General features: G+C 36.3%; 2 protein-coding genes across 11 annotated transcripts; both read left to right on the top strand.

The window, feature by feature from the left end:
- The first annotated feature begins 243 nt into the window (after positions 1 to 243).
- LOC105171117 (eIF-2-alpha kinase GCN2-like) lies at positions 244 to 16986 on the top strand. 10 transcript variants are annotated; one of them, XM_088884878.1, is made up of 11 exons: positions 244 to 892; positions 1352 to 1444; positions 2651 to 3030; positions 4323 to 4395; positions 5005 to 5138; positions 6311 to 6382; positions 6511 to 6576; positions 6656 to 6778; positions 12542 to 12937; positions 14179 to 14304; positions 14378 to 15208. In XM_088884878.1, the coding sequence occupies exons 5-11, from the start codon at positions 5097 to 5099 to the stop codon at positions 14492 to 14494; spliced, it is 942 nt and encodes a 313-aa protein (XP_088741004.1). In that variant the 5' UTR covers positions 244 to 892; positions 1352 to 1444; positions 2651 to 3030; positions 4323 to 4395; positions 5005 to 5096; the 3' UTR covers positions 14495 to 15208. The 10 variants fall into 10 exon arrangements, 9 of the variants coding, with proteins under 9 accessions (XP_088741004.1, XP_088741007.1, XP_088741002.1 ...); XM_088884881.1 differs by lacking the exon at positions 4323 to 4395; XM_088884876.1 differs by having other exon boundaries at positions 2651 to 4730.
- On the top strand, positions 16568 to 21915 carry LOC148786856 (eIF-2-alpha kinase GCN2-like). Its single transcript, XM_088884669.1, has 4 exons — positions 16568 to 16588; positions 16725 to 16789; positions 16884 to 16986; positions 21042 to 21915. The coding sequence occupies exons 1-4, from the start codon at positions 16568 to 16570 to the stop codon at positions 21057 to 21059; spliced, it is 207 nt and encodes a 68-aa protein (XP_088740795.1). The 3' UTR covers positions 21060 to 21915.
- Positions 21916 to 23826: the final 1911 nt, after the last annotated feature.

Genomic DNA, 23826 nt, shown 5'->3' with positions numbered 1-23826 from the left:
TTTAAGTTATTTGAACTCCACAGGACATGTACATGGGATAACCGCTCTAAAGCAAAGAAAAACAAATGAAACATTGCAAGGAAACAATATTTATGTTCCAGCATCAAGATAGATTGACCATGGCATTATATTCTTTATTTTGGCACCACAACATGGTATAATTTGTGAAAGCAATAAGTGATCCGCTATTGAAGAATGAGATGAACAAACAAGGGATAGAAAGCATTCTTTCTATCCTAATTTGAAATTACAATAAATACCTCTTTATGTAGGTAAATTACTTCTATGCATAAGTAGCAAGTGGAGGAAACCAAAACCAACTTAAAAATATATCACAACAATCAGTAAAATATGTATTTTAATTTGCAATTATGAACAAAGTTTGATTCTCAACACTCCCTCGATTTGAACATGAAAAGGCTATTTCAACTTGAAACAAAATTAGGGACTGCAAGAAAATCTTTAATACACTCTAATTGTGTGGTTGAAGATCCATGATGCGAGGAACGTCAGAGTGACACATTGGGCACTATAATATCGAGTTAGGCAGGAATACTATTATTAGAGAGTAATCAAGAATAATTTGCACTGTATGAACATTGTCCCATGAAAAAGGAGAAGCAAAGATGAAGCAGTGTTAAACCTGTGTTGGCACTATGTTGAATTTTAAATATATTGATACTGGTGAAGGGAGAAGAAGAAACAAAAAATTAGGCCATTTGGGCAGCATCAAGGAGCCACGGACCAAAGGATTAGAAAACTTCCATTTTCTCTTAATTCGTGATTGTAATAAGCACTTCATTGTGTAGGTGAATTACACATATGAAGAAATAGCAAGTGGAGGAAATCATTTCAGGATCAAATAAAAATATCACTACAGTCAATTGGACAGGTATTATTTTAGTTTTGCAGTTTCCAAAGAATTAACTTCGATTATCAACATATTAAGATGATGAGAATAAACTTGTTCATCTCTCAAGTTTTAGTTCGTGAACTTTGGGGTGCAATATGTTTGAAGATACAGTTTAAGAGATATTATTAGCAATTTTTGTTCTCAAATAGGATCCAGATTGGGACACTAGTGTCTGCTTTCAAGCTACTGATTGAGATGCCCAAACTGAAGATGTTGTGTACTGTTTTGATGAAAGATGGTGAATTAGTGTCATTAATGATGTTTCAATTAATTCATCTAAATTAATTCTCTTGTGTATAACAGAATCATTTTAATATCTATAATGTATAACAAAATTCTATAGTTTTCTTCATGTGACTTTCCAATCTGAATATTCATAGAGAAATAGGCGCTACCTTGTTATAACATTATTCAGATTAAGGTTTAATTGTATAACAGACATCGGCACATTCTTCAATGGACAGCTGAAGCTAGTTCTGGATGGGTACATGTTGAGAAGTATGGACTGTGAGACGATGCTATCTGAATATGGTTCGTCTTTTTATCAGGTTTTTTAAGGAAATATAACACCTGAGTTTCGTTAGTTGTAAAATCAATGGTTTCCCTTGAATGACAATTGCATATATCATATCTGCGGATGATTGTGTCTGGTGGCTAAAGTTTAGTGGTGGTGTTTCCCTGAATTATAATTTGGACCCGGCCAAATGCAGTAAGCATGTTGGTTTAGATCCAAAATTTGTTGAGATGTGATTCTGTGAAACTTAATTTGGGGGTTGACTAAAATGATTGCTCAGTTGCAAGCCAAGCTGAATAGCATCTTATAACTGTGACGAGGTTTCCTGATACTTTTTCCCCTCAAATGGGTCTGTGTTCAGTTTCTTCAATAATACATGATCATCAACTATTATCAACTATATCTTCCTATGAACTATCTCTCATGGTACTTGAGGGACTTTTCCGGAAAACAAACAATGTAAATTCCTGAAAGACCTGAACTCATGCTCTTGGCAAGGCGACTATGAATTCACGTCTATCTTTCGCTAATGGCATGATGCTATTCTTATGAATTCTTGACATGATAGGATAACTTTATTATGTTCTCATATGTGTTCTGTAAAATAGCTTTCAGTTTCAATGTTTTAAGCATACAAGAGTGAACTGATTAAAGTTGGAGCCTGTGAAGACTCTAAGTCCATTGTGGATGAAAATGATAATCTTATCCTTCACAGCAGCAAAGGTCATTTGGCAGAAGTAATAAGAAGGAGCTTCGTTTTTGAAAGTTAGTGGAGAAGCTGCAGCGTTACATAGAAAATGGAGATATATGGTATATAACTTCTCCACTAGCAGTGCAAAGATGAAAGTTCAAACTTGCTTATTTCTGTGAAACAACCCAGGGGGGGGGGCGTTCAAGGATAAGAATTCCACAGCTTACATGTAAATTGATACTAAATTAACAAAAATTACCATTAATGCTGCAGTCAAGGACTACACTCTTGAGTTCCACTAGTATTAAAACTTCTGTTCAAGTTTATTTTACTTCCACTGTCAGGTAATCTTTGACGTAAGTTTAACCCTAATATGACTCTTGACTGGATCAATGATCAGAAAACTCACTTTGAATAGCTTAGTGGTAGCACAGGCATACTGCTTGCCAAATTTCACATTAATAGAACAAGAACTACTTCATCAAACTAGAATCAAAAGATTACTCATATATCTAAATGGTTTCCTGTTTAGGTTGTATGCCATGATACTAATAAGAGTAACCAGCTCGCTCAGAAGGATGCTACTACCTCAAGTGGCAAGATCTGTTTCTCTGGAGGACATTTTGTCTATGGTCATTTAGATCTTTTCAGTGGTTCTGGGGAGTTGGGGCAGTGGATCCTGGGAATGGAAGAGAACAGAAAGATTGTTCCTTCTCAGATATTTGACAGTTTGAAAACTGAAAATGTCACTTTGCAATATCAAATGGACAAGCATATGAAACCGTCAGTGGTGGAAAGTGATTTGGCCCTTCATTAAGATTAGGACCGCTTGAAGAAGAGAGTGAAGATGAAACAAAAAGTGACTCAAGGAATGGTGAGTCAGTTGGAAATGGTACTGTTGGCTATGCAAAGGTAATGTTGGTTTTGCCTTTTTCCTGAAGTAATATGCATCTTCAGTAGAACTTGCCTGTTAAGGGATGAGTGAGTTAGTTAATGTTCAACCCAGCTCAAAGGCTTGTTTTTTCTCCTTTCCTTTCTATCATTTCTTTTATCTGTTTTCCTGGGGATGTGGCGTTGGTATTAGTAAAGACCATACTGCCATTAAATTTGGTGTACTGTATCACCTGAAGTTACGAGAGTACTAACACCCAGATTGTAAGGTATAATGTCTACAGAAAAAGTAAAATGCAAACCGTACCTCGCATCGCATATAGAACTAAATCATTACAAGCTAATCCAGTGAAGGAGATTGTAAGAATGTTGTTGCTTATAGAATATAAGCTGGATATGGTTGAAAGCCATCAAATAGCTCGAGCAGGAATTAGATTGAACCTGATTTGTATAATGCTGATTTTGTGCTCTGTGATGAAGTCAATGTTCATGGAAAAAGACATGCATGATATCCAACTTTCTTAGAGGAAATTCTGAAAATAGAGGTATGACCTTGAGAATTCCAAATTGATTAGACAAACTCTTATAACTGGAACCTTGTTAGGTTCTCCGGTTAAAAATATGTTGTCTCTGTGGCTGTGGTGTGTCACCAAGCTGGATATAATTGAGGGTTGGTCATGATGCAAGGTGCTAGCATTGTCATCTCTTGCCATGATGAATTGGTGATATTAGGCCTAAAATAAGTCTAAGGCCTATGTCATTGAATTGGTAAACCATGTCACTTCTTCATGCATATTTGTACTTGTGTCTTCATAGCCGGTGCATGTAAACTAGTACATGAGCTGAAACTGTAAACTAGTACTTACGTTTAAGGCCTATTAGGCTTATTATGATTTTGAACACATAGTCAATACATGAGGTCACACAAACGGTACGGTTGGAACTTCACCATGTTTGACAGCTGTTTCTCTTCCCATGGATGCATAAATTTATTTACTGGAAACTCTTGAAATGCAAAACCGTATTTTGTGGTATGCCAAGATGTTTCTCCAGCTTATGTTATTAACCTTTGTTTATATGTGCTAGAATCTTCGTAACTGATATCCCTTGCATAAAAGATCCCATATCCAAAGAGACATACTATTCTATCTTTTCACCTCCCTCTCCTTTTAGCTTTAAGTTGGTCTATGTTGCTTCTGAGTTTTGATAATTGTAATGCTTTTCTTCTCCGGGGTACGTACGATTTTCATCCTTTTACAGGATATTTTTGTGGAAGGAAATTTAACAGAAACTGATTTTGGTGATTTGGATAGTGATTTAGAGTCCTCATCCTCTGACTCTGCTGCTTACGGTCAACCACAGACTGTGAAGAGAGATTTACTCCTGGTGAATTTTCCATCTCGTTGCGCTTCTTACTTTTAACTCTTCATATTTAGACTAAGAAATTCTCTTCCCTTAGGCCCACTTACTTCGTCTTACTTGTGCTGCTAAAGGACCGCTTGGTGATGCTTTGCCCCAAATAACATCAGAGCTCCTCAATCTGGGGATATCTATTTGTCATGGTTTATTTAGTTAAAGTCTTTATTTTCTTTGGGGATATGTGTTATGTACCTGGCTCTAAATTTACTCCTCAGATTCTTTCCGAAGGTGTGCGGGATATGGCTATGAAACCATCATCATCCTTTGACAAGACATTTCGTCGTGTATTCAGGAAACATATTGTTAGTCAACTGTGCATTTCTTTGTCTCAAATGTGGATGTCCATTTAATTAATAATGTAATACAACTAGGATTCAACTATATGTTCCTTTGCCAGACTGGTGTTCTTTAGTTATGAATTTATTATTTAATAGATCTGAAAAATACCTTTTCCTACAGAGATGTGCATGAGACTACTCCCTTGTTCTCCTATAGTTGTTGAAGGATGTTACCAACTGCAAACCTGTAACGAAACTGAAAACATTTCTTTGCATTGTTCATAATCTCCTATTGCAGATAAATCCACACGCAAGGCACTTGATGAGTTGGCGGAGCTTTTCAACTTAAGAGTTTGGAAGATTGATAGACATGTCTTTCTTGATGCACTTATGCCACCAACTGAATTTTATCACAGGAACTTGTATTTCCAGGTATCAGAACCAAGTTCTCATGCTAACATATTCCTTCAGATGTGGACTTGTTAATGAACTCAAACACCTGTGCAGATGACAGGAAATATTACGATTATCTGTCATTCGTATTGCAGCTAAAATGTGTGGATTATTTTCTGTCAATAATCCAGATCTCTTTTAGTTCTTTGTACAGGATCTTAAGCCTCAGATGCCCTCTATTGGAAGCAACTTATGCTTCCTCCACCATAACAATATGCATCCCTAATGCTTCACAACAAACCAGAGTTAGCATAATGCTCTGAAATTATGATTGCTAACAGGATCTCAAGGTTTCAAAACAAAATTTTAATCTTAATACTATATAATGAATCCATGTCTACCTCTCTCAACCGGAAACAAGCTACCCTCAATATCCAAAGAATGGGTTGCATGACCTTGCTTTAGTAAGACAACCATATCAGAAGCCGATCATGTGCTTCTGTGCATATAGACAATCAGATTCAGACAAATATCAAGTATATCTAAAGGATTCAGTGTACCATTCTCATGCATGCAGAATGATTCAAGATTACTCCAACAGGTTATAGCTTCGCTAATCTAGTTTCATCCTATGTCTCCATTTCCTTTTCCCTAGATTGTTAGCTGCTCTGTAGATATTTTCCTACTTTATTTCTTTCCAAGTATGGCTGAAATCTTTGACACCCCGATATTTCTCCACTTTGCGAATGGGATGAACACCAAGGATATCCTTCCTTAGCTAATCTTCGACTAAGATTACCAGTTTCTAGGTCTGTTTCATATTCACAGTCCACCATTAGATAGCACTGTCGTTGTTGACTGAAATAAAATATGCAACAGTTCCAATTAAAAGTATAGGGAAGTATGGAAAGTCTGCAAGTATCAAGTTCAGAAATGGTATGGTATGTGCCTTGCAATAGCTAAGAAGATACTTTATTTGTTTCGAGGGAAGATGTAAGGTTATGACAGCATAAACCATTGAGTGATGATGGCTTCGGCACATTGATGGCCTATTTATGTAAGTTTTGCTGGATTTCTGGTGGTAAAACAAGGTTAACACATAGGTTGTCTGTATCAGAAGAATCTCTAATCTTTTTTCTTCTCATCTAACATAAGTCATTACACGTTTATAGTAGTAGCTAATGTGCTTGTGATTATATTTCTCTTTGCAGAAATCAAGTCCTCCTGGTGCAGTTGGGACTAGTATTGCTCTGAGACTATTTTGTTACATTCTTCTGTTGATGGTAAATCCTGTTGATCTGGAGACATTATTTGCCAGGATGTGTTCATGCGCTGCATCTGCTAAATTCATGTAATTATGTTGTAACATCAACAGAAATGACATTGGCATTAATGTGCTTGTCTGTTCAAGGGAGGTGGTGGCTTATTAGTCGAGCGCATGGAACTAGTGGCTGAACCGTGGGAGGAGAATATTAAGGTCAGTAACTTGATCTGCTTCAAGACTGTTATGTGATATCTGTAGCTCAATCCAGACTTACTGGAAGCAATACATGCAGGCAGAATTTGTCCCCTTGCATGATCCAAGCCTCACTGAACAATATGAATGTGCAAGCGAGCATGATATCAAATGTCTTATTGTCATCACTGACTCTGGTGTTTCACAGAAAAGTTCAGTAAAGGTTGGACTTCTCTTCTGATTGGTTCTACAAGTTTAAAGCTAGGCATAGTATTCTGTAACAAGTTTAAGGGAAACCTGAAGCTGCATTCAAAACGAACAAATAAGAGATGATTATCAAGGCGTGAAAAGTGGTAAGTTAAGACATATCCTACACTCTTGAAGCGTCAAGTATAGGAGATGTGATCGTATACCTCTTGGGCTATTCGTTTCCTATGATTAGGAAGTCTTATTACCTTGCTGGAAATGTCTTCACAATTTAGCGAAACATCTGTCCTATCTGTTACGTTCTTTTTACCTTAATTACTACTGCTGCAGGTGTTATCAGCCCTATTAAGTCAATGAAACTTGGCTACCTCTTTTCAAGAGACCTGCCATAGAAATATTTTGCGTGAAAATGATGGTCTTTGACTTGTCAAATGGCATGCCATAGGCTGCTAGGTGTCTAAATCTGTCACCACAATATCTTGCATGATATGCATGTCTACTACTCTGAATGATCCTCCAAGTACAGATGAATTAAGTGACGTTGAACACACACCATCCAAGCTTATATGTATTTTTATCGAGCTTCAACAATTATGTTTGAGCTAATTTATTATTAATTCAATCGAGTTGAGACATATTTATTCAATTTGAGTAGTAGTAGTAGTAGTTTGAACTTTTATACTTCATTAGCTTTTTTCTAACGGAGTCAAGCTCAAGCTGAGATTCAAATCTTGAAGAACAAAAATACATGTTCAAACTTGACTCATGGCGAGCTTTAAAGAGCTTTTAGCATCAACCTATCTCAAGTATTGGTTGGTTGGTTTGTTCGTCTATCAAACTTACCTTCACGATCTACTAGTTTTGTGGTTGCTCTAGGGCAACCTTTTGCATGATATGCATCTCTAACGCCTGATGGTAAGATATGGGTTGTAGAAGTTACGAAAGGGAAGGTTGTGTACATCTCAAAGTATGAGAGATATCAGACCATTAAGGATCGATGAAGTCTTGGGTATAGTTGCACTCGCATCCTCCACTTTGATTTGGTTTTAACTGTAAGCACACTAGAGTCACTCAAATAATTAGCATGCAATAGCTCAGTATGTTTATATGAAAATTGGTTGATATGGATTGGATGATACACTCAGCATCAATTTTACTATGACATAGGGAAAATGTGGACATTATATGTTGAATTATAAAAAGTAACTAAATTACTCAATTCAACTGAGTAACTCATCTTCCTATAGTGCTTATAAAGGAAGTCCAATAAATTTATTATCCTGACTAAGGTTTTCATCAGGCTACTGATAAGTTTCAATACCATCATTGGTAATTATGGGAAACCAGGGTATAAATGTTATTAAGTCCTGTTCAATTCTAGTGCATTTAAAATTCTTAAATGACTTTCTTAACCATTCATATACCTCTAGATTTTGAGTGGTTAATGCAATTCCCTTTTTTTTTTGTCCCTTTCTGAAGTTGGGTACAAAAGTGGTCAGTTAAATGTTTGGTTTGACGATTTTGAGTAAGTTTATGTTGTCCGTGAGGAAGTTATGTTAGGAATTGGTATGGTTACCCAAGTTTGATCAACATCTACAGCTTCTGTTTCATATTTCTCCCAATTCCACAATGTTGGTTCATCAAATTTGATGCCATGTCACTTCTAACTATTAGTCATTGTTTTTTGGTTTTCAAATTTACAACTCTATAGCCTTTGGAGGTAAAGCTAAAACCTATCCAAATGATCAATCACTAAAGTGTTTGAGATACAATGGTTGTCAATAGTTGCTCACATCCCAACGGCTCTCATTTTGAATTAAGAAATATCCAACAGTCATAACAATCAGAGCAAACAAATAACAAATAAGGGTATAACGAACATTTAACAAAACTATTAATGGCATTACGTTAGATGTCAATAGGGGAGCCGTGCTGATTTAAATACAACACAAGGGGGCCCTTTAGGCTATTTTGTTAACGAGAGGTTTCTGCAACTTCGCAAAATCATAGGGGAGTTTTATGCATTTTACCCTAATTATTTTGAGAATACAAAGAGTAATCCTTCTCTAGCATTTCTCCCATACTTAATAAAACTTTACTAATTTCAGGCACAAATAACACATCTGAAGTTGATAATGTTGGAGTTTCAACAGCATTATCTCCTTTGCCTTTGACATCAATCAAGTCTTAGTTCCCAATCTTTACTTCTGACTTACATGATCAATCCAACTCCCTGAAATCACTCAGTTCAGGTTTCATTTGGTTTGTACTGTCACCGTCTGTAAGCCAAGTTTTCCTACAACTGCTTGTCACATGATTTGTGGCAACAAATAGCTGAAGTCGTGTTGTTGCTGATTCTCAACCATTTGCCCTTGTTGTCATTGCAGATCATGTTTATATTTGCATACCTTTTCCTCATGTCCAATTTGCTTGCATGATCTGCATTTTCACATCTGGCCTAAACTAGCTATCTCTTCCTTTTGCAACGAGGACAAGAAGATATCTCCTTTAGCCTCCATTTTAACTTCCATGGCCATCATAGTTTTTCTTATCTTTCTTCTCATTAGCTTGATTATTCTCTCCCCCTTGAAGAGCTTTTGCTTTTTAAGGATAGACTCTTCATTTGTATTTTTTGTCTCATTGATCTCTTTTTTCTTCAGTTTGACAAGCATGAACAAGCTCACCAAGGAAATTTTGATTAAATCCTCTGAGTTTTCGAGAGAAGAAATGTTAGACTCAAATTACTGGAACTCTATCAATAACCTTCGGTCTGTTAAATCCTCAGCAGGAAGCCGGTTTTTTATCAATGAGTGCCATGAGCCTGTCCTCATACTTATCTTTAATTGTGAAAACTTCAAATTTCCTCTTTGAATTCAGACTCTGCATTTGCCTACTTCTTCACTTTCCAAATGCATTTCCTTGAGTTTGTCCCAAGGCTATTTTGATGTTTCTCAAGCCATAATTCTTGTGAAAATCGATTTTGAGACAGCAGCATGAATGAATGATAAAGCTGACGAGCTTTAGCTTCGTCTTCTTTATGGGCTCTGATTTGTCCAGGGTTCGATTATTTCCCAAAGGTGTTATTTCCCTTTCATCTTCAACCCATTCTCATAAACCAAGACCTCTCAGATGAGCTTTCATCTCGACTTCACATACTTGATAATTTTAACCATTGAAAACTGGAGGTGAAAGAGTTAACATATTTTTAGAAGTATGAGGATTTAAAGTTTGAGTTTTGTGGATCGTCAGAGAGAAAGCTTTGCTGGTATTCATTCGTCATCTTTATGTTTCTACCACAGGCCCTTTAAGATCATTAACGCTCTGATACCATGTAAAAATATTTTGTTTTGGCATGTGAAATTTTGAGTATCAGAAACATAGCAAAGGAAGGAATGGAATTGGTTTTTTCAGTGCACATACCCAGCTTTCATTCATTGATATGCTTTGCTGGAATAGAACAACACATGCTTGCTGACTCACAAAGCAGATTCCTAACTATCATATCTTCAAACCACTAAGAAAAAGTATCCACTTAATCATCATTATATGAGGTAACAAAATTATTAAGCACTGATGCATATGTTTCATGTATTTGCAGTCTCTGAATATGAGTTGACTGCTGCTACTTGTTTGGTAGACATTGTGAATGCTGTGGCACACAAATGGAACATCCGGTAGTCGGCTTTACTGGAAAATAAGTTCAGGCCAGTTTCTACGAGCATGTTAGTATAAGTTCTGGCTAGTTTGCATGGATGTTACCACTGCACACATATCCATCACACTTGTCCTCAATCTGGCAGTCTATGGATGCCGTTTACATAGATTGAATCATCTGCCACTTTCTATGTTGTTCCCATGGATGAGGAATTTGTGATATTGCATGGCATAGGTACATTTTCAACTGGCTGATGAGAGCATGGTTGCTTCCTTCTAGTATTCTGTTGAGCTGTGTTTGGGCCTGAGTATGGTGAGAAGGGGAAAAGAATAAGAAAGGTTGAGAAATGAAGCACGTTAGATGGTATATCTGTTAGAATTTTGCTTACCAAAATTGTTCTAATAGAATTTCTCCAAAGTTTCAATACTTATTTTTCCAAGTCTTATAATTATGCTTATGAACATTTGGCATATCAAGTTCGGGCCTTCTTTACATTTTGCATGGTTCAACTGATCTAAAAACTTAAGCTATTTGAAAGAATGCGTGGGGGTGAGATTCAAACACAGGACCTCTAGTTTTGCCTGGCTTGACCCATGCCATCTAAAATCTTGAACAATTATAAAGGACAATCATTTTAATATCTATAATGTATAACAGAATTCTATAGTTTTCTTCATGTGACTTTCCAATCTGAATATTCTTAGAGAAATAGGCGCTACCTTGTTATAACATTATTCAGATTAAGGTTTAATTGTATAACAGACATCGGCACATTCTTCAATGGACAGCTGAAGTTAGTTCTGGATGGGTACATGTTGAGAAGTATGGACTGTGAGACGATGCTATCTGAATATGGTTTGTCTTTTTATCAGGTTTTTTAAGGAAAGATAACACCTGAGTTTCCTTAGTTGTAAAATCAATGGTTTCCCTTGAATGACAATTGCATATATCATATCTGCGGATGATTGTGTCTGGTGGCTAAATGCAGTAAGCTTGTGGGTTGATTTAATAGGAAGGGGAATCTGAAAGGAGTTCTAAGTCTAGTGTCTTTATTTTAATTATATGAGTTGCAGCACCGTCCACTCTTGTTGGTTTAGATCCAAAATTTGTTGAGATGTGATTCTGTGAAACTTAATTTGGGGGTTGACTAAAATGATTGCTCAGTTGCAAGCCAAGCTGAATAGCATCTTATAACTCTGACGAGGTTTCCTGATACTTTTTCCCCTCAAATGGGTCTGCGTTCAGTTTCTTCATCAGATAAAAACAATTATACATGATCATCAACTATTATCAACTATATTTTCCTATGAACTATCTGTCATGGTACTTGAGGAACTTTTCCAGAAAACAAACAATGTAAATTCCTGAAAGACCTGAACTCATGCTCTTGGCAAGGCGACTATGAATTCACGTCTATCTTTCGCTAATGGCATGATGCTATTCTTGTGAATTCTTGACATGATAGGATAACTTTATTATGTTCTCATACGTGTTCTGCAAAATAGCTTTCGGTTTCAATGTTTTAAGCATACAAGAGTGAACTGATTAAAGTTGGAGGCTGTGAAGACTCTAAGTCCATTGTGGATGAAAATGATAATCTTATCCTTCACAGCAGCAAAGGTCATTTGGCAGAAGTAATAAGAAGGAGCTTCGTTTTTGAAAGTTAGTGGAGAAGCTGCAGCATTACATAGAAAATGGAGATATATGGTATATAACTTCTCCACTAGCAGTGTAAAGATGAAAGTCCAAACTTGCTTATTTCTGTGAAACAACCCCGGGGGGGGGGGGGGGTTCAAGGATAAGAATTCCACAGCTTACATGTAAATTGATACTAAATTAACAAAAATTACCATTAATGCTGTAGTCAAGGACTACACTCTTGAGTTCCACTAGTATTAAAACTACTGTTCGAGTTTATTTTACTTCCAGTGTTAGGTAACCTTTGACGTAAGTTTAACCCTAATATGACTCTTGACTGGATCAATGATTGGAAAACTCACTGTTGAATAGCTTAGTGGTAGCACAGACATACTGCTTGCCAAATTTCACATTAATAGATCAAGAACTACTTCATCAAACTAGAATCAAAAGATTACTCATATCTCTAAATGGTTTCCTGTTTAGGTTGTATGCCATGATACTGATAAGAGTAACCAGCTCGCTCAGAAGGATGCTACTACCTCAAGTGGCAAGATCTGTTTCTCTGGAGGACATTTTGTCTATGGTCATTTAGATCTTTTCAGTGGTTCTGGGGAGTTGGGGCAGTGGATCCTGGGAATGGAAGAGAACAGCAAGATTGTTCCTTCTCAGATATTTGACAGTTTGAAAACTGAAAATGTCACTTTGCAATATCAAATGGACAAGCATATGAAACCGTCAGTGGTGGAAAGTGATAAGGCAGGGCATGCATATGGCCCTTCATTAAGATTAGGACCGCTTGAAGAAGAGAGTGAAGATGAAACAAAAAGTGACTCAAGGAATGGTGAATCAGTTGGAAATGGTACTGTTGGCTATGCAAAGGTAATGTTGGTTTTGCCTTTTTCCTGAAGTAATATGCAATCTTCAGTAGAACTTGCCTGTTAAGGGATGAGTGAGTTAGTTAATGTTCGACCCAGGTCAAAGGCTTGTTTTTTCTCCTTTCTTTTCTATCATTTCTTTTATCTGTTTTCCTGGGGATGTGGCGTTGGTATTAGTAAAGACCATACTGCCATTAAATTTGGTGTACTGTATCACCTGAAGTTACGAGAGTATTAACACCCAGATTGTAAGGTATAATGTCTACAGAAAAAGTAAAATGCAAACCGTACCTTGCATCGCATATAGAACTAAATCATAACAAGCTAATCCAGTGAAAGAGATTGTAAGAATGTTGTTGCTTATAGAATATAAGCTGGATATGGTTGAAAGCCATCAAATAGCTCGAGCAGGAATTAGATTGAACCTGATTTGTATAATGCTGATTTTGTGCTCTGTGGTGAAGTCAATGTTCATGGAAAAAGACATGCATGATATCCAACTTTCTTAGAGGAAATTCTGAAAATAGAGGTATGACCTTGAGAATTCCAAATTGATTAGACAAACTCTTATAACTGGAACCTTGTTAGGTTCTCTGGTTAAAAATATGTTGTCTCTGTGGCTGTGGTGTGTCACCAAGCTGGATATAATTGAAGGTTGGTCATGATGCAAGGTGCTAGCGTTGTCATCTCTTGCCATGATGAATTGGTGATATTAGGCCTAAAATAAGTCTAAGGCCTATGTCATTGAACTGGTAAACCATGTCACTTCTTCATGCATATTTGTACTTGTGTCTTCATAGACGGTGCATGTAAACTAGTACATGAGCTGAAACTGTAAACTAGTACTTACGTTTAAGGCCTATTAGGCTTATTATAATTTTGAACACATAGTCAATACATGAGGTCACACAAACGGTACGGTTGGAACTTCACCATGTTTGACAGCTGTTTCTCTTCCCATGGATGCATACATTTATTTACTGGAAACTCTTGAAATGCAAAACCGTATTTCGTGCTATGCCAAGATGTTTCTCCAGCTTATGTTATTAAACTTTGTTTATATGTGCTAGAATCTTCGTAACTGATATCCCTTGCATAAAAGATCCCATATCCAAAGAGACATACTACTCTATCTTTTCACCTCCCTCTCCTTTTAGCTTTAAGTTGGTCTATGTTGCTTCTGAGTTTTGATAATTGTAATGCTTTTCTTCTCCGGGGTACGTGAGATTTTCATCCTTTTTACAGGATATTTTTGTGGAAGGAAATTTAACAGAAACTGATTTTGGTGATTTGGATAGTGATTCAGAGTCCTCATCCTCTGACTCTGCTACTTACGATCAACCACAGACTGTGAAGAGAGATTTACTCCTGGTGAATTTTCCATCTCGTTGTGCTTCTTACTTTTAATTCTTCATATTTAGACTAAGAAATTCTCTTCCCTTAGGCCCACTTGCTTCGTCTTACTTGTGCTGCTAAAGGACCGCTTGGTGATGCTTTGCCCCAAATAACATCAGAGCTCCTCAATCTGGGGATATCTATTTGTCATGTTTTATTTAGTTAAAGTCTTTATTTTCTTTGGGGATATGTGTTATGTACCTGGCTCTAAATTTACTCCTCAGATTCTTTCCGAAGGTGTGCGGGATATGGCTATGAAACCATCATCATCCTTTGACAAGACATTTCAGGAAACATATTGTTAGTCAACTGTGCATTTTTTTGTCTCAAATGTGGATGTCCATTTAATTAATAATGTAATACAACTAGGATTCAACTATATGTTCCTTTGCCAGACTGGTGTTCTTTAGTTATGAATTTATTATTTAATAGATCTGAAAAATACCTTTTCCTACAGAGATGTGCATGAGACTACTCCCTTGTTCTCCTATAGTTGTTGAAGGATGTTACCAACTGCAAACCTGTAACGAAACTGAAAACATTTCTTTGCATTGTTCATAATCTCCTATTGCAGATAAATCCACACGCAAGGCACTTGATGAGTTGGCGGAGCTTTTCAACTTAAGAGTTTGGAAGATTGATAGACATGTCTTTCTTGATGCACTTATGCCACCAACTGAATTTTATCACAGGAACTTGTATTTCCAGGTATCAGAACCAAGTTCTCATGCTAACATATTCCTTCAGATGTGGACTTGTTAATGAACTCAAACACCTGTGCAGATGACAGGAAATATTACGATTATCTGTCATTCGTATTGCAGCTAAAATGTGTGGATTATTTTCTGTCAATAATCCAGATATCTTTTAGTTCTTTGTACAGGATCTTAAGCCTCAGATGCCCTCTATTGGAAGCAACTTATGCTTCCTCCACCATAACAATGTGCATCCCTAATGCTTCACATCAAACCAGAGTTTGCATAATGCTCTGAAATTATGATCGCTAACAGGATCTCAAGGTTTCAAAACAAAATTTTAATCTTAATATTATATAATGAATCCATGTCTACCTCTCTCAACCGGAAACAAGCTACCCTCAATATCCAAAGAATGGGTTGCATGACCTTGCTTTAGTAAGACAACCATTTCAGAAGCCGATCATGTGCTTCTGTGCATATAGACAATCAGATTCAGACAAATATCAAGTATATCAAAAGGATTCAGTGTACCATTCTCATGCATGCAGAATGATTCAAGATTACTCCAACAGGTTATAGCTTCGCTAATCTAGTTTCATTCTATGTCTCCATTTCCTTTTCCTAGATGTTAGCTGCTCTGTAGATATTTTCCTACTTTATTTCTTTCCAAGTATGGCTGAAATCTTTGACACCCTGATATTTCTCCACTTTGCGAATGGGATGAACACCAAGGATATCCTTCCTTAGCTAATCTTTGACTAAGATTACCAGTTTCTAGGTCTGTTTCATATTCACAGTCCACTATTAGATAGCACTGTCGTTGTTGACTGAAATAAAATATGCAACAGTTCCAATTAAAAGCATGGAAAGTCTGCAAGTATCAAGTTCAGAAATGGTCTGGTGTGTTAAATATACGTATAAGAAACCCATATTTATAAGAATTCCTTCTTAAGTGTTTGAAAGTGTCTCAGATTCATCATCATATAAAATAGTGGTGAAGTGCCAAAATGCCTTCAAAGCTAACGAATAAGAATATATGTTGATTGCTTGTATCTAACCCTTTTCTCTGTCAACAGTATTACTTTCCATTTTAGTCTCTAGCAAGAAAATCCTTTATTGCAAATGAATAATAAGGTTAATTTCATTTTGGTGCAAATCAACATCTGGGATATCTTTCCTCGTAGGCGAGCTCTTTCAACCCTATAATATTTCCCTTCGTAATATGTGGGGATGTTCTGCTACTTCATCTTCGGAAACTTTTTAAGTCATTAGAGGAAATAGGTTCCTATATGTATCATTTTCTGAAGAGGTCAGGTATACATTTCATAGACCTAATCCATGATTGCTTGACTAATCCATATCCGGCTGCAAGGAGCAACTTTTTGCATCAATGTCAATACTTATATGGTATATAAGTTGTTCGTACCTTTCCTTCATTTGTCCTTGGGATAGTCAACCATTCTGCATATATTTATTATTTGGTGAGATATTATATACATACTTGGTGAATTAGAAATCAATTTTCACTAAAAGTTTCCTAAATGACTGACAACTTTGGGAGAGTTTCATAATAAGAAAAAGATAAAGAATATAATAAATAGGCCTGTACATAGAACAGGATTTGCAGCTGGAGTATGTGGTGACTCTCTTGTAAGTTTCTTTCACTTAGAAGAGAATGTTTATCAGTGACAATGTTAGGTTGGGACTAGTATTGCTCTGGAGACTATTTTGTTACATTCTTCTGTTGATAGTAAATCTTACAGGCAGTTCTTGCCTATTAAAGTCTGACATGATTTGCCAGGATGTTTTCATGCGCTGCATCTGCTAAATTCATGTAATTATGTGTAACATCAATAGAAATGACATTGGCATTAATGTGCTTGTCTGTTCAAGAGGAGGGGGTGGCTTATTAGTCGAGCGCATGGAACTAGTGGCTGAACCGTGGGAGGAGAATATTAAGGTCAGTAACTTGATCTGCTTCAAGACTGTTATGTGATATCTGTAGCTCATTCCAGACTTACTGGAAGCAATGCATACAGGCAGAATCTCATTTGGAAAACTGGCCATTGAGAGATAAAACTATTGCTTGAAGCATTCATACATGTGCAGTCGGATTTATTTGGAATCTTACATGAGAACTCAGATTTATTTGGAGTAAAGGTTATACAATATAACTGAAGATAGAACACTGACTGGACAGTGGCTGAAACTAATGAAATTTGGCTCTTAAGTGGACCTCTTCTGGGCCTATGCTAAAGAAAACACTAATATAGACCTTGAGAAGACTTTTCTATGCATTTTCATATCATCTGATAACTCCTGCATTAAGAAATTATGGCTGTCTGAAATTTTCTGGCAAAAGCACCTTCTTTTTGGCTTTTGACACTCCACTGTCTTCCAAAAGGTATCTGCTTCTTCCGCCTTAGTGTCATAAAACACACAAGCTTCTATATGATATGGTAGCTACGCATAGTATTCTGTAACATAGTTTAAGGGAAACCTGAAGCTGCATTCAAAACGAACAAATAAGAGATGATTATCAAGGCGTGAAAAGTGGTAAGTTAAGACATATCCTACACTCTTGAAGCGTCAAGTATAGGAGATGTGATCGAATACCTCTTGGGCTAATCGTTTCCTATGATTAGGAAGTCTTGTTACCTTGCTGGAAATGTCTTCACAATTTAGCGAAACATCTGTTCTATCTGTTACGTTCTTTTTACCTTAATTAGTACTGCTGCAGGTGTTATCAGCCCTATTAAGTCAATGAAACGTGGCTACCTCTTTTCAAGAGACCTGCCATAGAAATATTTTGCGTGAAAATGCTGGTCTTTGACTTGTCAAATGGCATGCCATAGGCTGCTAGGTGTCTAAATCTGTCACCACAATATCTTGCATGATATGCATGTCTACTACTTCTCTGAATGATCCTCCAAGTACAGATATATTAAGTGACGTTGAACACACACTATCCAAGCTTATATGAATTTTTATCGAGCTTCAACAATGATGTTTGAACTAATTTATTATTAATTCAGTCGAGCTGAGATATACTTATTCAATTTGAGTAGTAGTAGTAGTTTGAACTTTTATACTTGATTAGCTTTTTACTAACGGAGTCAAGCTCAAGCTGAGATTCAAATCTTGAAGAACAAAAATACATGTTCAAACTTGACTCATGGCGAGCTTTATAGAGCTTTTAGCATCAACCTATCTCAAGTATTAGTTGGTTGGTTTGTTCGTCTATCAAACTTACCTTCACGATCGCTAGTTTTGTGGTTGCTCTAGGGCAACCTTTTGCATGACATGCATCTCTAACGCTAACGCCTGATGGTAAGATATGGGTTGTAGAAGTTACGAAAGGGAAGGTTGTGTACATCTCAAAGTATGAGAGATATCAGACCATTAAGGATCGATGAAGTCTTGGGTATAGTTGCACTCGCATCCTCCACTTTGATTTGGTTTTAACTGTAAGCACACTAGAGTCACTCAAATAATTAGCATGCAATAGCTCAGTATGTTTATATGAAAATTGGTTGATATGGATTGGATGATACACTAAGCATCAATTTTACTATGACATAGGGAAAATGTGGACATTATATGTTGAATTATAAAAAATAACTAAATTACTCAATTCAACTGAGTAACTCATCTTCCTATAGTGCTTATAAAGGAAGTCCAATAAATTTATTATCCTGACTAAGGTTTTCATCAGGCTACTGATAAGTTTCAATACCATCATTGGTAATTATGGGAAACCAAGGCATAAATGTTACTAAGTCCTGTTCAATGACTTTCTTACCATTCATATACCTCTAGATTTTGAGTGGTTAATGCAATTCCTTTATTTTTTTTTTGGTCCCTTTCTGGAGTTGGGTACAAAAGTGGTCAGTTAAATGTTTGATTTGACGATTTTGAGTAAGTTTATATTGTCCGTGAGAAAGTTATGTTAGGAATTGGTATGGTTACCCAAGTTTGATCAACATCTACAGCTTCTGTTTCATGTTTCTCCCAATTCCACAATGTTGGTTCATCAAATTTGATGCCATGTCACTTCTAACTATTAGTCATTGTTTTTTGGTTTTCAAATTTACAACTCTATAGCCTTTGGAGGTAAAGCTATAACCTATCCAAATGATCAATCACTAAAGTGTTTGAGATACAATGGTTGTCAATAGTTGCTCACATCCCAACGGCTCTCATTTTGAATTAACAAATATCTAACGGTCATAACAATCAGAGGAAACAAATAACAAGTAAGGGTATAACGAACACTTAACGAAACTATTAATGGCATTACGTTAGATGTCAATAGGGGAGCCGTGCTGATTTAAATACAACACAAGGGGGGCCTTCAGGCTATTTTGTTAACGAGAGGTTTCTGCAACTTCGCAAAATCATAGGGGAGTTTTATGCATTTTACCCCAATTATTTTGAGAATACAAAGAGTAATCCTTCTCTAGCATTTCTCCCATACTTAATAAAACTTTACTAATTTCAGGCACAAATAACACATCTGAAGTTGATAATGTTGGAGTTTCAACAGCATTATCTCCTTTGCCTTTGACATCAATCAAGTCTCAGTTCCCAATCTTTACTTCTGACTTACATGACCAATCCAACTCCCTGAAATCACTCAGTTCAGGTTTCGTTTGGTTTGTACTGTCACCGTCTGTAAGCCAAGTTTTCCTACAACTGCTTGTCACATGATTTGTGGCAACAAATAGCTGAAGTCGTGTTGTTGCTGATTCTCAACCATTTGCCCTTGTTGTCATTGCAGATCATGTTTATATTTGCATACCTTTTCCTCATGTCCAATTTGCTTGCATGATCTGCATTTTTACATCTGGCCTAAACTAGCAAAATTTTGCTGAAGGGCTCTTCCTTTTGCAACGAGGACACAGAAGATATCTCCTTTTGCCTCCATTTTTTAACTTCCATGGCCATCATAGTTTTCCTTATCTTTCTTCTCATTAGCTTGATTATTCTCTCCCCCTTGAAGAGCTTTTGCTTTTTAAGGATAGACTCTTCATTTGTATTTTTGTGTCATTGATCTCTTTTTTCTTCAGCTTGACAAGCATGAACAAGCTCACCAAGGAAATTTTGATTAAATCCTCTGAGTTCTCGAGAGAAGAAATGTTAGACTCAAATTACTGGAACTCTATCAATAACCCTTCGGTCTGTTAAATCCTCAGCAGGATGCCGGTTTTTTATCAATGACCGCCATGATCCTGTCCTCGTATTCTTTGATGGACTCATTATCTTTAATTGTCAAAACTTCAAATTTCCTCTTTGAATTCAGACTCTGCATTTGCCTAGTTCTTCACTTTCCAAATGCATTTCCTTGAGTTTGTCCCAAGGCTATTTTGATGTTTCTCAAGCCATAATTCTTGTGAAAATCGATTTTGAGACAGCAGCATGAATGAATGATAAAGCTGACGAGCTTTAGCTTCGTCTTCTTTATGGTCTCTGATTTGTCCAGGGCTCGATTATTTCCCAAAGGTGTTATTTCCCTTTCATCTTCAACCCATTCTCATAAACCAAGACCTCTCAGATGAGCTTTCATCTCGACTTCACATACTTGATTATTTTAACCATTGAAAACTGGCGGTGAAAGAGTTAACATATTTTTAGAAGTATGAGGATTTAAAGTTTGAGTTTTGTGGATCGTCAGAGAGAAAGCTTTGCTGGTATTCATTCGTCATCTTTATGTTTCTACCACAGGCCCTTTAAGATCATTAACGCTTTGATACCATGTAAATACTTTGTTTTGGCATGTGAAATTTTGAGTATCAGAAACATAGCAAAGGAAGGAATGGAATTGGTTTTTTCAGTGCACATACCCAGCTTTCATTCATTGATATGCATATTAGAACAACACATGCTTGCTGACTCACAAAGCAGATTCCTAACTATCATATCTTCAAACCACTAAGAAAAAGTCTCCACTTAATCATCATTATATGAGGTAACAAAATTATTAAGCACTGATGCATATGTTTCATGTATTTGCAGTGTCTGAATATGAGTTGACTGCTGCTACTTGTTTGGTAGACATTGTGAATGCTGTGGCACACAAATGGAACATCGGGAGTCGGCTTTACTGGAAAATAAGTTCAGGCCAGTTTCTACGAGCATGTTAGTATAAGTTCTGGCTAGTTTGCATGGATGTTACCACTGCACACATATCCATCACACTTGTCTTCAATCTGGCAATCTATGGATGCCGTTTACATACTTCAATTTGATTGAATCATCTACCACTTTCAACTGGCAGATGAGAACATGATTGCTTCCTTCTAGTATTCTGTTGTGCTGTGTTTGGGCCTGATTATGGTGAGAAGAGGAAAAGAATTAGAAAGGTTGAGGAATGAAGCACGTTAGACGATATATTTGTTAGAATTTTGCTTACCAAAATTGTTCTAATAGAATTTCTCCAAAGTTTCAATACTTATTTTTCCAAGTCTTATAATTATGCTAATTGTATTCCAAACATATAAATAGTAGGGAGTCCTTTACGGAGGAGATGGAGTACCCTGGCAATTAAATCACCTTGATAATCTTGTCCACCTGCATCAACTTAAAAAATTGAAAATCTGACCTCTGATGTCAAAGCTTGCATTTCCTGGTATGTCGGAAAAGTTAACCTTGAGTGGTTGCTTTGTTTGCTGGCAAGATATGGCTGACCATTGGTTCATTGCAAAATATTGAAGTTATGAAACTCACAAGCTGCTCTTCTGAACATTGCAAATGGAACACCATTGAAGAAGGAATTTCCTCAACTGAAGAATCTGCAAATTAAGCATAAGAAATCTCTCTGCTGGGTAACAGCAAGTTGCCGGGATAAATGTATTTTTGGTTCTCGAACATAGTCATTAATGTGATTTTGGTCCTCAAACAATTTAAGGTTGCAATTGATCCTCAAACTTTAATTTTTTTGGCATTTTCGGTCCTTTCCTTAACTTTTCTGATAAACTTAATGGAAATTTTATTTAAAGTGAAAAAAAATTGCTATTTTCTCTCATTTTGCGGTATTTTTCAAATTATAATCCAATACTTCCTTTTTTTTTTTATTTTTTTCAAACTTCAAAAGAGAATAAACTGAGCATTAACCTTTTATGCACATGGACAAAGCCTCCTTGTTGGTATGCCTGTGTGAGCCATCGCAAGAAAGTGAAGACTGTGATCTTGTGTACAAGCAAGCACTGTATAAGTGTCACAACTATTCAATAACCAAAACAGAAAACAAGGGATGTAAAAGCATGAGACGACATATATTCCCATTATTCTGGAAAGTGGAACGCATTCCAGATATGTTGAGGTGAAATTCACATGCCACTGTATGGGGGATCGTATTAATTCAGACAACTGAGGTTCTCCATGTTTGAAGCATACTCTTAAATTCTATTGCTACTCATGTATGTGGAGAAACCAAGATTAACAGAAAACATTTGGCTCAAGACATCACAACGTTGTCTAAATCCCATAGAAAATAGGTAATCTATGTACTCTTTATGGATATGAAAGGTCAATTGATGTTGGATATGGGCATCCCAGCTTACATAAGCAGCAGTACAATGTTGAGCAGTTGTAGGTATTGAAATAGAGTATAGAGTTTGCACGCTGTAAATTCCATCAATTCTTGCACACTTCACTCGGGAACGTATCAGTGAGATCATTGGAGCTATTAAAAAATGAAATTACTGTCTTAGAAAAAGTGTCGTGATTCTATTTGGTCAATCAGATTGTGTCCTTATTCAATCATACTTATAACTGCTTCTATTTGTCCTTTAAACAAACAAAAGGGAAAGATTCCTATGGGAAGTTTTAGGATGATGAACAAATTGGTCAATTCAACTGCCAGTATATACTATATATAGCTTTCTTCACTCTAATCCCGGTCTGTTATTTTCTCTTTCAAATCTAACTAGATGCAATATGTAGTCGTGTGTAATATTAATTGAACAAGCAAACACCATTACCATGTTTCAAAGCTTTGATGCGACTATTTATTGTATATGATAGTAACATGAATTGTCATTTTTTTTATCAGAGCTATGGTCTATTTAAATTAAGAGCAGTAAGTATGAAATTTCGCTGTAATTTATCACTTTAATAGTATATATAACCATATAATAAGCACTGAGGCATCTGCATATAGAAGAATAAAAACTGTTATGTAAGGAAACATGTAGGAGGCTAGGTTGTTATAAGCACAAGACCATTTTGATGGTAGCTACTATAGTATCAAGTCAAAAGTCAAAACTCTAATTTTACATGCTAATATTTGTATATTTATTCAATGCAAAGTTATGAGAGAAGCAACTCTTAATATATTTTTTTTGTTCTTGTACTTTGCAGATTGGAAACATTGGCTTCTCAATATATCTTTCATAAATATGAATGGAATTGGAAGTCACTCTCAGTCTCAGTCTAACTCGTCACCGAATGCCCAAACCATAAATATAGATGGATTGGAAAATCAGGTTAGTGGTGATCATCTTGAGAATGTTGAGCATTATTTTGATGATAATATTGATAAGGAGTTGGAGGGAGAGGATGAGGAGGAAGATGTTTTAGGTGATTTTAAAAAAAGGAAAAAGAGGGTAGTGGCTTCTAGATCACCGTATTGGGATCATTTCGTTAAATTTCATTGTAAAAAGGATAATGTCCAAAAGGCTAGGTGCAAATATTGTAGTAGAGAGATCAAAGCCGATCCAAAAGCACATGGAACTAGACCTTTGAAAAATCATTATGAATCTTGCAAGAAAAAATCCCAAGAAATCACCAGAAATTAAAA

This window comes from Sesamum indicum, linkage group LG9 (assembly GCF_026168435.1).
Source record: "Sesamum indicum cultivar Baizhima isolate 11 linkage group LG9, ASM2616843v1, whole genome shotgun sequence".
Classification (NCBI taxonomy): Eukaryota; Viridiplantae; Streptophyta; class Magnoliopsida; order Lamiales; family Pedaliaceae; genus Sesamum; species Sesamum indicum.
The sequence above is the reverse complement of the archived record's forward strand: the minus strand, read 5'-3'. Positions and strand labels throughout refer to the sequence as shown.